Here is a 13,260-nt window from a genome sequence, read left to right as displayed (position 1 = left end):
TTATTTAGTACAAATTTCGGAGTTTCGCATTTCGTCGACAGGCTGCCAACAGTATAAAAAGGCTCGATATGGAATATCGGCAGCTGTGGCTGTACGCAATACGTCATTATGAGTCGATGCTGCCACCCGCTAGGAACAATAAGGAGCTATTAACCAGATCTGAACGCGGAAAGCTTGATAAGCGTGTACTTTTCAAAATAGCCGAACTAGCCCGCCGACTTGGGTTTTAGTCAAAGGAGATCAAACAACTACTTCAGAGGTTGTCTGACCGGTTGATTGCACGTCATGCTTTGCTCCGAGCCCGAAAACCGGATTATTTCACTACGAACCTGAACAATTCGAGACACTCCTTGACCAAATGATTAAGTGCTTCTCAGTAGCTGTTGAACACAGACAAACAACTTTCGAGTTCCTCGCTGACACTAAGGTATCTTCCCGAGCGAGAAGTGGCTTCCCACAGAACAAGGCCCATGCACAAGATGCTCCACACCTTTTCCTTGATAATATGTATGCGGAAACACCATTCGCTCCCTTACGACCTTGTTCATTCGGCGCTGTATTTATTTCGCCTATTTTGGAAGGTGCTTGTCTTCAAAACCAACAGCAGAAAGCTCGCCACACGGTATATCCACGCGACATACATCCCCACTCTTCGTAAATGAAAGCAACTCGCCTGGTCCAGCTCCAGCTGTTCAACCAGAACAGGTGAACCCACCGTGGTCAGACCAGGAGGACTACCAAGAGGAAACAGATGACCAGGTAGCCCTTACTGATCCCAAGGACGGCATTGAGAACGAGCACATGAGTATTGAAAGCTCCGTAGCTGCCGAAGACCGTCCTCAAAATAACTCTGCAGAGACACCGAAAGGCCAAGAAGCAAATAAGGTTTCCCAAAGGCGATTGCTTGATCCTCTCGATTTAAGGTCTCCCATTGCTTCCCAACATAAGAGTAGCGATGCACATACTACTCATTCTCAAAGCCCAGTACAACCTTCAGCCCCCGAGGAGACTGCTTCGGGACACGAAGATTCAGAACAGGAGGATCTAAATCCTGCTAGAGTTTATTCTCCCTCTGTATATTCTGTACGAAGGAGAAGTAGCATTGCCGATGACAGAGACATCGAGTCACAACACAGGTTCGATAATTTAATACAGGCAATTCAGGAACGAGAGAGACTAGATGAAGACTGGGAACGTGAACGACTCGAGCAAGAATTTCAAATCTTCCCTTCGGGTAGTGGACAAAGCCAATCTGTACATTCACAAGACCAGACAAGGAATGTGGCTCCTCTAGGGGCAATGGAAGAGGAAGTAGATTCCTCTGAAGATCCTGCCGGACAAAGAGTTGGGGCTGTGTCCGATCCGAGCCTCGACAAGGCAAGAGCCGCAACGACTGGCTTGAACACTCCATCCATGCCGGGAAACAGCTGATCCATTATGAGCCGCCTCATCCTGCAGCCGTCCATTCAAGCGCCAATACAGGCCAGATAGGAGTGATTGACTTCAAATTCATGTCTTTCGAGCGTGGTCAATTCCGAGTGGCCGATATTATCCGGATACAACCCTCAGACATTACAGATGTAGAACGAATATGCAAAAAGGCTTTGCGCTCTATATTCATCTTCGAGACAGTGTCAGTCCTGCAATGTGCTTCCGTGCAAGAACTACGGATGGTTATAATACTATTTTTATGTTTTCAGCTGAAGAGGAAAAGAAACTTGTGGCTGAAAGGCAATCTGTAGGAGCCATGGCTCTAATGCCACAGTTCCCTATCAGGCCAGTAAGGCCGTTGAAAAGAAGACAGCTCAAACAGCTAGAGGAGGTTGAGGAGCTATAGGATTTTTGGCCTTCCCTCATTTTTCCTTTTTACGTTGTCCTTTCCGACTAGAGTCTACGAATGTTATTATAGAAGGATATACCATGTGAGAATAGTTTTCCAAGACCGTCTATTGGTTTGAGAGTTTGGACATAACTTGAAGAAGTTCCCAGGAGCGATATAATGCCGGGAAGCTCATCCTGTGACGGAAAGTGGTTCGTGTAGGCGTCCTAAAGACTAAAGTGTCGAGAGTTACCTGATGAGACAAGTCTCCTATGATTGAGTTCTTGAGAGGCCAAAGCTCCTGGGAACTAGGTCATTTAACGACCCTCTTGAGATGGTACCGTTCTTGAGAATCTCCTCCCGTGATAAATGTCGTACTATGAGAACCTGCTCATATTGCCAAAGTTCCCGAGACTGGAAATATCTCAAGATACCACTGCGGTATAGTCCCATCTCATAAGAACGCTGTTCCATATTCAGGTAGATCATAGGACAAGCTACCAAAGACAAATATTCAAAGACGGGATACCAAAAATAATTTTCTTGACATAGGTTCAAGCATTAGCGTCCTTTATATATCGGGACCACCCCACTAAAGTGCGGTCTGGTGCATTCAGAGACAATGGGATGGGATAGTGACGAAGCTTCAACCGGTGGCTCGCTTGCATCAGTGAATTGTCATCTTGATGATCCGATCCTCTCTGTTCCAACCGTCCCCAATCCATTCATTCTTCCCCCAAAGGACCTGTCAGATAAATTGCTACAGACATACCTTGATAAGGTCCAAATTTCTATGCCATTTATTCGCCGGGATCTTTTTAGTGATCAGCATCGTCGTTGCTACCTTCGAGGCTCTGTCAACCCTGCCAGAAAATGGCTGGCCATCTTTAATCTCGGCCTCGCTATTGGCAGCGTGTTTTCCAGTCTTATGGAGGGGGTGCAGACGAGAAACACTTTTTTGCACGCGCCAAGGCGCTTTGTACCCCAGAGAGTATCCTCTATGAGCATGATAATCTGCAGCAAATGCAGGTTGAAGCTTTGATGGTATTTTTCTTTCCTACTATCTCGCAGATAAACAGGTGCGTTCGAGAATTCAGGTTGTTTGGTTATCAACTAACGCTTTAGGTCCTGGAAAATGATTGCGATCGCAGTACGATCCGGTGTTTCACTAGGTCTCAATTCTCAGAGAAAAAATGATAGCTTTGACGTGAATTCTGGGGAAACTCGAAAGCAACTTTGGTGGTCAATATTTCGCTTAGCACACCTACTATCCGTTATGAGGGGAAGGGATTCTTGTACTGGATCATCCTCAAGCACCCTCCCTCCGCCCCTCACGTTTCCTACTCTTGTCCACGCCGGGATCGACACCTATCGAAGTCCCGAGGATCCAGCTACGCAGCTTCATAGCCTGAAGTGGATCATGTCTACGAATACGAAGCATTTGGACTCCCAAAGAGCTCTTCTGAAGACCATAAGCCCTAACTCGTCTCCATACCACTTCTACTTAGTAGACCTTTGCCTGATCACTCAAGCTATCGGCCGGGGAGTATATTCTACCGCTAGCCATCGAACACAATGGCGCCGGATCGAAAGTCGCATTGCACTGTTCAGCAGAAAGATGGATAGCTGGGTTTCAAGCTTGCATCCATCCTTTCGTTTCCAAGACAACCGGGGTACTCCGCTACGGGTTATCAACTCTCTGTTCCAGATTTCGCTCCCTATCATTTACTATAGCGGTCAAATCGTGTTGAATCGGCCTTGTTCGAGCCGGCCTGCAGTTGAGAGAAAAAGTGGCGGACGACTTTCACGCTCAAGGTTCAGCAATCTTTCTGCTTTAGCTTGCATCCGGTCTTCCCTCCCTGCTATAGCATTACTACCAGATCAGGCGTCTTTGAGCTGGTGTTTTAATGTCCTGCAATGGTGGGAATTCCTCCACCTTCTTACTCAAGCGACTGCAATCTTACTCCTTGACCTCTCAATCGGTCCCGTACGGACCAAACCAGGAGAAGCCTCTGTTGATACTAAATCAGTTGATGTTATAAAACACAAAGTAAATAGCTCTGGATTGGCCAAACAGGTTGAAAACAGCAAGCACATTATCATCAATATCGGAATAGACCTGCAACATTCTGAAGCACTTGAGCATTTTTAGCTGAATTTGTTAGGAACGACACGTGACATCTTTTGAGTGGCGTGATACTTCTCGCTTTTAATTTTGTCAAAAATCGCCAAACAGGACAGTTTAGCAGCTCACGGCTGTTTGTGCTTTTCACTTGTTAAGTTACACATCATTTTCACTTTCCCTACTTCCTGAATCTTGATCACAGCTTAATAACCATCACTGCAAGCTGTCCTTAGGCCTGGCCAGCTAAGCTGGATTTCACGCATCTGATAGAATAATTCAACCGCTATCAACAGAATCAGCCAGACCACGGAAATCTCGGCATTCTCTAGAATCATGACGTAGGCGCTTTTTTACTTACTAGGTTACGACCAATCCCGCATTTTGCCACTCTTACATAACACTACGGATCCTGCCGACGTAATCACTCGCTAGTACTCAGACGAAGTCGGCTGGAGATACCTTCCCTCGAACTTCCAAACTCGCTTCATGTTGCGCAGAATCGTATAAAATTCGCAAGACGGAACAGTCTTGACTTTCTAGCAGCTCGTAAATCTATCGCCAACTGTACCAGCCCCTGTGTTGCTCACACATGTCGGTTATAGCCTCAGATGAGCAGAGCCAGCAGTTAGGAGCCCCAGACGGCGAGAGTTTAAGCCGTTGCTCAGCGGATGAGGAGCCAGTTCTGGGTTCTGATAGTGGTGAGGTGAGTGTGACATTTGTCTATTGCTGCCTCTAAAGGCAACAAGGCGGTAACCAGTGTTTCCTACATCTAGACTATTCATATTCTGCTCGAGCGCCTCATGGCGTGGAAGCACGTATGCGAATATCTCCGTTCATATATTGTTGCAACTGCAAAAGCGCAGAAATCTCAGTCAAGGGAATATGAAATGATACTGAAGGTAGATATCTGCTCGTCAGCAGTTAAGGAAGCATCGAACTGATTCTCTGGGCTAAGAGCGTTAGCTCTCCGCTCAAGGAAAGCCATCATTTTAAACCAAGCACAGATGGGGTGGCTGGGCTTTTCGAGGACATATATATCAATACAAAGGTCCTATTTACAAATGCATAGTTCTTTGGGGCTCGGCTAATCTAAGGCTCCTCTCCAGGAAATGGTTAATGTGTATGCCGCAGCTGAGCAGAATCTCAATGACAGTGTGCAACCTATGCTGGAGCGCCTGATTGAAGAAATCAAATTCAAAGCTAAACAATTGAGATTTGACAGATCCAGAGGAACAAGTCTAATCGAGAAAGCATGGCGCGCAACACAGAAACATATTATTCTCCTTGCTAGGAGCACTCGGTCCTTTGATGCTGGCACCGTGAACATGATTAAGCAGTCCCATGATCCCTACCTCCTCCGCCAGGTTGTTGACAGCCAATTGCATGAGCAAGCAACGAAAGAACAGGACGATCGACAAGAAAATCGAGAGATTCAGGAATCTTTTCTGTGGTTCGAAATGCATATTTTACAAACGGTGCAGTGTGTTTTAGCAAAGCTCTTCCAATTTATGGGTGGCCAGTTCGATCACCAACGTGCAATGTACGGTGACATTCTGGGTACTGCACAGCTAATTCATCCGGATTTGGAATGGTTCAGTTTCGTGGAGCGAAAGAACGCGGCACCATTGGATCATGAAGCTATGCAGAGGTTGTCCGTATATACAACGTTTCCGAACAAGGACCATCGAGCAACGAAACCTATAATCGAAGGCGACCTAGTATGCGATTCTCACGGTACAACTAAGGATTGCCATTGTGTGGTTACACCAGCAGGTTACTTGTATGGTTTCGGTTATTATGATGACCTTTCCCGACATACAGTTCCGGAGCTGTCCTTGTTCCTAGCGAACTGTTACATCAGTCCTGTCGATAATGTCAATTTCATTGTTCAAGGCGTGGATTTGTCCAGCAGGAGCCTCGTGAATCCATTTCACACCACCACTGAGTTCAGGTTCAGGGCACAAAGTCCCAACGAGGCTGAGAAATGGCATTCCGCCATTGATGTAGCTATTCGATTGCCGACGTCTTCGTTGCGAGCGGCCAAAGCAGATGCGGCTTAATTTGAAGAAATAAAACAACTCTTTCAAGACTGGTATCATTTTGGTTCTTATTCTATGGGCTTATTGAGATGGCTCGGAACCCGAACGTAAATTATGTACATTGTAACCAACTAGTTGAAATCTCTAAGCTGCAAATTAGCAATCGAAAGAAAAGACAACACGGACGTATCAAATCCAGTCATACGTATTTGTTATACTGCGCTACATATATTTTAGTATACTTTGCTTTTAAACATATTTCATCCCATTGCGCTTAAACTAATGTCGGTAAGCAGGAAGCCATTGTGCAGGAAGTTGCAGCTTGTCACGAAAGGAAGAGGATATAGGAGGTACCGCGTGTCTGCTGATTTCCTGTATAGTAGAACACATGGTACTGAAGCTGTATTGTAAAATACTTAGACTATTGTAGAAGGCAGCCTGGATTAAGGAGCCTAAAATAACATCCAATCAGAACTCGAATGTTGCGGATCTATTATCCGGGAACCAAGTCTGAACAGTGTAAGGTCAAGGACCCCACTGGATAGATTCTCGTTGATTCCAGGTTTTATAAGGTTCAGATTACCATTCCTTGAAGCTAGGCGGACAAGACACTAGCCTTGGTTATCAGGTCATGCTTCGAATCAAGCAGCCTCGTTTTCAGCGTACCTTGGCTATGGATGATAAACGTCATACAATAAGACGGTGTTCTCCGCTTTTTGCATGCCATCTCTCATCATAGATTTGAGATAAATTTCAAGAAAATTGTACGTTCCAAAATTGATCCCTGTTTTCCTGGACTTCTCATCCTTTAGCTTCAACATTAACAGGACATATTCCTCTCCCGGAATCCATCCAGCAATGACAACATTACTTTATCCTCCCACGTCGATCAATGCCTTAGAGGGTTTAATCGACCACTGCTACAATCAATAAAACCATCACAGCCGTCTACTCTGAGTACAACGGAATTTCCATATCTGTCTCCGTTTCTTCCATCACGAATTGAGGACTTCCTTTTGACAGAGCCATATGAGAGGCAAGTTTCGAAGGCCTCCAATATGCCATCGATAAGGCTACATAAACAGCCAGTTCAATGGACTCGTCGCTCTTCGACAAGGTCAGCAACAAGCAACGAGGTCAATACCGGGAGGGCCAAGCATCTTGAGCGCAATCGCGTCGCTGCTAAGAAGTGCCGAATAAAGAAGAAGGCGGAGCACGCGAGGATGCAGAATCTTTTGAACAATGAAACAGCCAAGCGTGATTCCTTGCTGGCCGAAGTGGGACAATTGAAAGACGAACTCTGGTACCTCAAAAACATGACCCCACACTCCCCATAACTCCGCGCCAGAATCTGGGGAAGTCCACGGGGCTCCGCAATTCCAAATAAGCACAGGGCGGTCGACATTAATACGAAAAAGAAAATTGCGCCTAGCTTTGAGGGCGCGATCAACAGATCCGCAGCCAGCCACGTAAAAGATCATAATTGCGTTCCACGGAGATTACGCCACTTGATAGTGTTCCCTTGCGGCGCTCATTTTTACCCGTGACGCGTGGTTGGCGGAGGGTGCGACGAAGAGAAGGCCTGACGCCAGTGCGTAATTTCGCTTCTCCTGGATATGTACCGCCTTCGTGGGAAGCTCTCGGGCAGCAAGGAAAGTCGAAGGGGCCTAGTCGGTGCTGGCCGTTTTCGGGAGTTCCTAGACTCTCCTAGACCCCCCTAGGCTTTTCCCGTCTCATTGACCCAAGTCACGCCTTTCTGTTCGGTTCCGCTCACGGGAGTCCCACTCCCTCAAATGGTCATTTTCCCCCCATGCCCCCAAGATCCGCTGTGTCAGCGGGAAGACAAGGCAAATAGTTAACTAGTTAAAAGCTGGTGGCGTAATGATCGACTCGGGTTTGGATGTCCGCCGTAGCGGACGTCGGTAAGTAGGAACCATTCTTGCCTCTGGCGCAACTGGCGGGCTTCATTCGCGACGCCCGCGTTTCCCCGCACGTGCGGGCCTCCCCCGCGTTCAGTTCTCATGTCCATTGTCGCCTCGCTCCAAGCAATTTCTCCCGCCTTTCACCCAAATCCTCCGTAGCCGCAAGCTTCATCGTTATGGAGGGCGAGTCCCAAAGCATCAGTAATCCGCCAAAACGCGTCACCCACGCCTGCGATTACTGCCGTAAGACGCGGGTGCGTCTCTGCTCATCACAGGCTCCTCCTGGTCCTGAGACTGGCTGACCAAACTTACTATAGCTAAAATATACTGCTAACGAGACACCTTGCATGAGCTGCCGGTTGTATGAATCGAGATGCACGTATTCCGCCCAGCATCGCTGCGCCACCTCAAGAAAGAATGACAGGAAAAGCGCTGTCCTGCGGAAGAAGACAAAACGCAACGTGATGGCAGAAGCCTCTCCAAGCATCGCAATCGGGCAGGAAGCGCCCCATCCCCAGATTCCAGACGCAAATCAAGCAAACCCCAGCCCGGAGACTTGGAATACGAGCGGGACCCAGGTAGAATACCAGCTAAACGCTGTCATCGCCGCCACCGACTTTGATCATTATGCTCGGGAACTAGGCCTCATGTCCCCTTCGTCGTTCTGGCCTGCGGATTTCCACAATACCCGAAACGCGAATGAGGATGGTCCGATCGACCCTCTCATATCTGATCACCCCATCCCCAGCGCTCTCAGTCTCCCAACCCTGGAGCCTGGGTGGCATGATCCTTCCTGCCTTGGGCTCACAGACAGATATCTCGTTGGGGGCGCAGCCGCATATCGATCAAGCCCTGCCACTCCCAGGACTACTGCTGCTCAAGGGCACCTTCAATACTAAGTTCTTAGGACTGAGCTCTGTCGGGACCACCATCTCAACCTGCCTCAAGTATTCCGCGAGCGAGAGTGCGTCAGTTCTAGAGGCGAAAAGTATTGATCATCTTGTACAGGGAATTCGCCACTTGGATGAGTTCACCATGTCCGAACCTGTCTCTGCCAATGTAGACCGGCTGCCTTCAATGGATATCGCCGATAAAGGCATTACTGCCTACATAGAGAACGTGCACCTGCGGTATGCGATCGTGGGGATGCAACATTTGGAGATTTGGCGTGATACCTACAGCGATAAAACCTTGATGAAAGATCCGGTCACATTCTCCCGGCTCTGTCTTCTAACCACGATAGGCCTTCTAAGCATGCCGCACAAACAGGGATGCGATTCAACTTCACCTTGGGCCAAGGAAATTCATTCCATCTACGAAGGCGCATGGTCTCTCCTGACGGCGGTGCTCGCCTCTCCGTATATCGATGCCGTTGAACTTCTTCTTCTGCACACGCTTCACCTTCTATATTCCGGCAAATTAGGGATAGTATGGGTAAACTGCGGCCTGGTCATTCGGGTGGCACAATCGCTTGGTCTGCATCGGAATTCCCCAATACAACTCGGCCTGAGCGAGGAACAGATACAAAGGCGAGCTAGGTTATGGGAAGTCTCATATGCACTGGACGCGTTCCTTTCACTCTCCGAGGGTAGGCCTCCCGCAATTACTGAGCAACACGCGGATGGAGTGTTGCTGTCACTTTCCCTCGGGCCTGGAACGTTCCCAGTAAAGAGGCCAGTAGGGACTATCCATACATGGCATGTGCACCTAGCCATTATAGCCAATCGGCTTTCCCCATTACTAAACCGCGTTGAAGCGGGTTCGTGGTTACTGGAATATCTCTCTATGCTCGATCGCGATCTTATCAAATGGCGTGATGCCATCCCAATAGAGTGCCGGCCAGAGGAGGAAAATCTGGCGAAAGCTGAACTCTACACCGCGGTATCATGGCTTCACCTTCAATACTTCAACCTGATGCGAACAATACATTGGGTGTCATTCGTGATCTCAGCGCAGTATACAAACCAAAGCTCAATTTTGGGCCAATACGGGCCTCGAATCCGTTCAAGCGAAACTATCTGCCTCACCGCCGCGCGCTCCCTGGTCGTGACCCTGAACAATGCAATAAGCGCACCGGGATACATCGGGCGCTTTACGGGGATACCTATTTCTTACTGCATGGCCGCTATCTCTGTGATCTTTCGCAAGATCCATAAACAGCTGGATATCGTCTCTGCGCGAACGAATCTTGAATTCCTGCGGGCCGGCACGTTACATATCCTCCAATCCTTGACCGCTGCGGGTTCTGTGGAGCATGTGAGGGCGTTGTTTGCGGACCTCCAGCGGGTGGCTGAGAACGCTATTAATCGGGTTTCAGCGGCTACAGCCTAACTTCATATACCTACGTTTTGTGGGCATATCTTTGCCCCTCCCGGCTTTTTCCCGGCGTTAATTCTGTACAATTAGTATGAGTGAACGAGGTGTGCATCTTTTCACACCACCATCTTCCTGCTTGCAGGAATTACCGGAACTGTGTTCTCTCTATACCCAGACTTGCTTCCCAGCGTACGATGCTACCATTGCTCTCTGCCAATGTTTGATTCGTAGATACTAGGAATCTCTTTTTCCCGACCTCTTGGTTCCCACCGGCCCCGGCCACTCATTGTATGACATTCAACCACGAGTGAAGGTCGGGTTCATGGAGGGAAGCCTAATTTTGCAGTGGCTTTCCTCCTATTCCACGTAAGCTGCACCTCTTCGGCATGACATTTCTCACCTTTATCTTCCTGCAGTGGGACGACTGGCAGGCAGACGTATTAATATCAAATTTTGGTATTCGCGTTGCACTTTAAGTGCCATCGAGATCTCAGCTTGCTTTGCCTGGATAACCAGGGGGTTGTCTACCACTCAGTTGCGGTCCACAGGTCAACAAGTCCACTTCTGCCGATGAATTTCTGATTAGATAGTTATTATCTTCTGCTTAGTAACTGGCAAATAATATCAGGCAAATATGGCCAAAATCAGAAAGTCCAGATTCCCACAAAAAACCTTATCCCGCAATGTAATATTGGTCGAAAACCTGGAGTTTGATCGATCCGACTTTTTAGGGGCAATAGAGTTATTTTGTCAGCCACCAAAGGGTGCAATAGGACAAATTAGGTATAGCGGTATAGCTTTCGGCGACACTAGCACCACACTAGCACCTAAGCAGGCTAGAGGGTATCGCTTAGTCCTCAGAATATAAAAAGAGAGCCAATGAGATGCTTCCCTTTCAACGTGATGCATTCATTATCCGAAATGGCTTTAGACTAGACACTGGCCCAAACCCGCAGGGACCCTGAAATAATTTTTGGTCATATATGAAGGTGCTGGCCGCTCTATCTGTTCCCCTTATCATCATTTTAGAATTCTGATTTTCTGTCGCTCGTTTGACTATACACCCTGACTTTCGTTGAATCAATATAACATGCGTATCCAATCTTTCCTCCTCTTGGCCGGAGCCACAGCCGCCGTCGCTGCCGAGACAGTCTCTCTTTTCCTAATCGGCTTCGATGAGCAACCACTTGAGGGCAAGATCATTGGCATTGTAAACACACAATCATATCTCTATCAATCTACCGCATAACAACCTAACCAATATTATCCCAGACCAGTTCCATGACCAAGTATCTCGTCAAGTGTGGTGCTGGTGTTGACTCCACCGAATGTGGCCTTCCCACTGATGGCATAACCGTGGCCCAAGGCTCTTCAACCGTCAGCTTGGCATACGGCACGGGACGTATGTGAGTATATCCAGCCCTCGTTCTACCCCACAAGTAATGGCTGATCATTTCCTGAAACAGGTCCATCGCTGAGAACTGCAAGTATGATTCCGTAAGCGTGACCTGCGCCGCAAGCCTCGACGAGGAAGGCATAACCACCACCTTCACCTCTGCCGTCGCCCTCACTGAAATCCCCGGTGGCGGCGCTATGATGCCTGTCACTATCACCGGAACTGGAACAGAGAAGGCTGCCGCCACCACTGGTGCCTCCGTATCGGCTTCTACCGCTGCCTCGACTAGCGGCGCTACTTTGACTACCGACGCTTCAACTACCGATGGTACTAGCACTGGTACTAGCACCAGCAACTCCTCGGACAGCAGTAGTGCTGCTGCCACCAGTCCGACTAAATCTGGTAATGCTGCTATGCCGATGATTACTGGAAACGCGCGCTGGGCTGCCGGCGGTGCTGCAGCTGTATTGGCTCTTGCCGCTCTTTGATCATCTAGACATTTTTATGATGTTGAAGGTGTTTAGTTGTGGCTCGGTCAACGCCTCTCTGCCTTGACCAAAAATACATTTTTATGTAGCAGCTACAACCGAATCATCTTCCCTCACTCTGCCTACCGCATTGCGGTTGAGAATAAGCTTCCATTCGATTGTGTAACAGAGTATCTCGGGGGGTTTTCATCGTAGTCGCCACTTTTTACCCATTCCGCAAACGGTAAAAAATTGAGTTGATCTGACCGTGGCTCTGGCACGATACGGCTAGGCGAGTAAAAGGTGACTGGTGTGCTACCTAAGTTCCCAGGCGTAGGGACATACTGCGAACTTTCTTCCCATAAGGATCGCGTTCATGCCGATTTCGTGATGCTTGGCCTCAATAGGCTCACCGTTCAATCTCTGTCGATAGTGAGTAGTTAGTTCGCAGATGTACAGAAGTACATTTAGTATAGGTCACGATGGGAGAGCGTTATCATGCTAGGGCATACCTTATGATACAGTAAATACAAACCTGCATAGACCGTACCCGCCGGAAGATAACCATTGTTGTGTTGCATAATCGCGTGCCGGAGAAACCGGATAACTTTGGTTTTGTGGTAGAGTGTTCTTTGGCTGACAGGCTTTCCGTATGCGATGTCTATAGAAGACGACGTTCCTAGAAGCATAGCCTGGAATAAGCAGGGATCGATTGGTGTCGCACTCATCTGCAGTGTCTGCATAAGGAAAGCTATCGATTTAGGATATAGGTGTGCTATATTAACAACCTCTCCCGTTCCTACCTCCGTTAGACTATCATTTTTCTTCCCCGTATATGCACCCCGTTGGGTACTCACTGCGAATATCAAAGATGTAAAGTGGGTCTCTTTATGGACAGGATACGCCAATTCTATTCCGTTACCAATCATCTGCAGCAGAGGGATGCTGATATCGCGAATATGTTCAAGGCATATTTAGACGCCCATGAAAGTGAATTACCACCAAATCTTGCATTGACTACGTTCATTCATTGAACTAACTGTTCGAACCACAGAGACATGGTTCGAGGCGCTGAAAGCATCGCGATCCTGACATTCTGACGAAGAAAGCAGTCATTCCGCAACCCCGTCCCGAAGTGCATCTCCCATGTCGCAGTATTCTTATTGCCATCATCAT

The 13,260-nt window shown here is 48.0% G+C and overlaps 3 protein-coding genes across 3 annotated transcripts; all 3 read left to right on the top strand.

Moving 5' to 3' along the window:
- Window positions 1-4,060: 4,060 nt before the first annotated feature.
- On the top strand, window positions 4,061-6,038 carry ASPACDRAFT_111269 (uncharacterized protein). The gene is made up of 4 exons (XM_020195530.1): window positions 4,061-4,647; window positions 4,718-4,843; window positions 4,900-4,992; window positions 5,051-6,038. The coding sequence occupies exons 1-4, from the start codon at window positions 4,534-4,536 to the stop codon at window positions 6,002-6,004; spliced, it is 1,287 nt and encodes a 428-aa protein (XP_020059814.1). The 5' UTR covers window positions 4,061-4,533; the 3' UTR covers window positions 6,005-6,038.
- Window positions 6,039-8,419: 2,381 nt separating this feature from the next.
- Window positions 8,420-10,364, top strand: ASPACDRAFT_75051 (fungal specific transcription factor domain-containing protein). The gene is given in 2 exon segments (XM_020204359.1): window positions 8,420-10,277; window positions 10,295-10,364. The coding sequence occupies 1 exon segment, from the start codon at window positions 8,611-8,613 to the stop codon at window positions 10,234-10,236; it is 1,626 nt and encodes a 541-aa protein (XP_020059813.1). The 5' UTR covers window positions 8,420-8,610; the 3' UTR covers window positions 10,237-10,277; window positions 10,295-10,364.
- A 924-nt stretch (window positions 10,365-11,288) lies between these two features.
- Window positions 11,289-12,591, top strand: ASPACDRAFT_75050 (uncharacterized protein). The gene is made up of 3 exons (XM_020204358.1): window positions 11,289-11,431; window positions 11,494-11,627; window positions 11,688-12,591. Exons 1-3 carry the CDS (start codon window positions 11,312-11,314, stop codon window positions 12,103-12,105), a joined length of 672 nt encoding a protein of 223 aa, XP_020059812.1. The 5' UTR covers window positions 11,289-11,311; the 3' UTR covers window positions 12,106-12,591.
- The last annotated feature ends 669 nt before the right edge of the window (window positions 12,592-13,260 follow it).

This window comes from Aspergillus aculeatus (assembly GCF_001890905.1).
Source record: "Aspergillus aculeatus ATCC 16872 unplaced genomic scaffold ASPACscaffold_2, whole genome shotgun sequence".
Taxonomy (NCBI): Eukaryota; Fungi; Ascomycota; class Eurotiomycetes; order Eurotiales; family Aspergillaceae; genus Aspergillus; species Aspergillus aculeatus.
The sequence above is the reverse complement of the archived record's forward strand: the minus strand, read 5'-3'. Positions and strand labels throughout refer to the sequence as shown.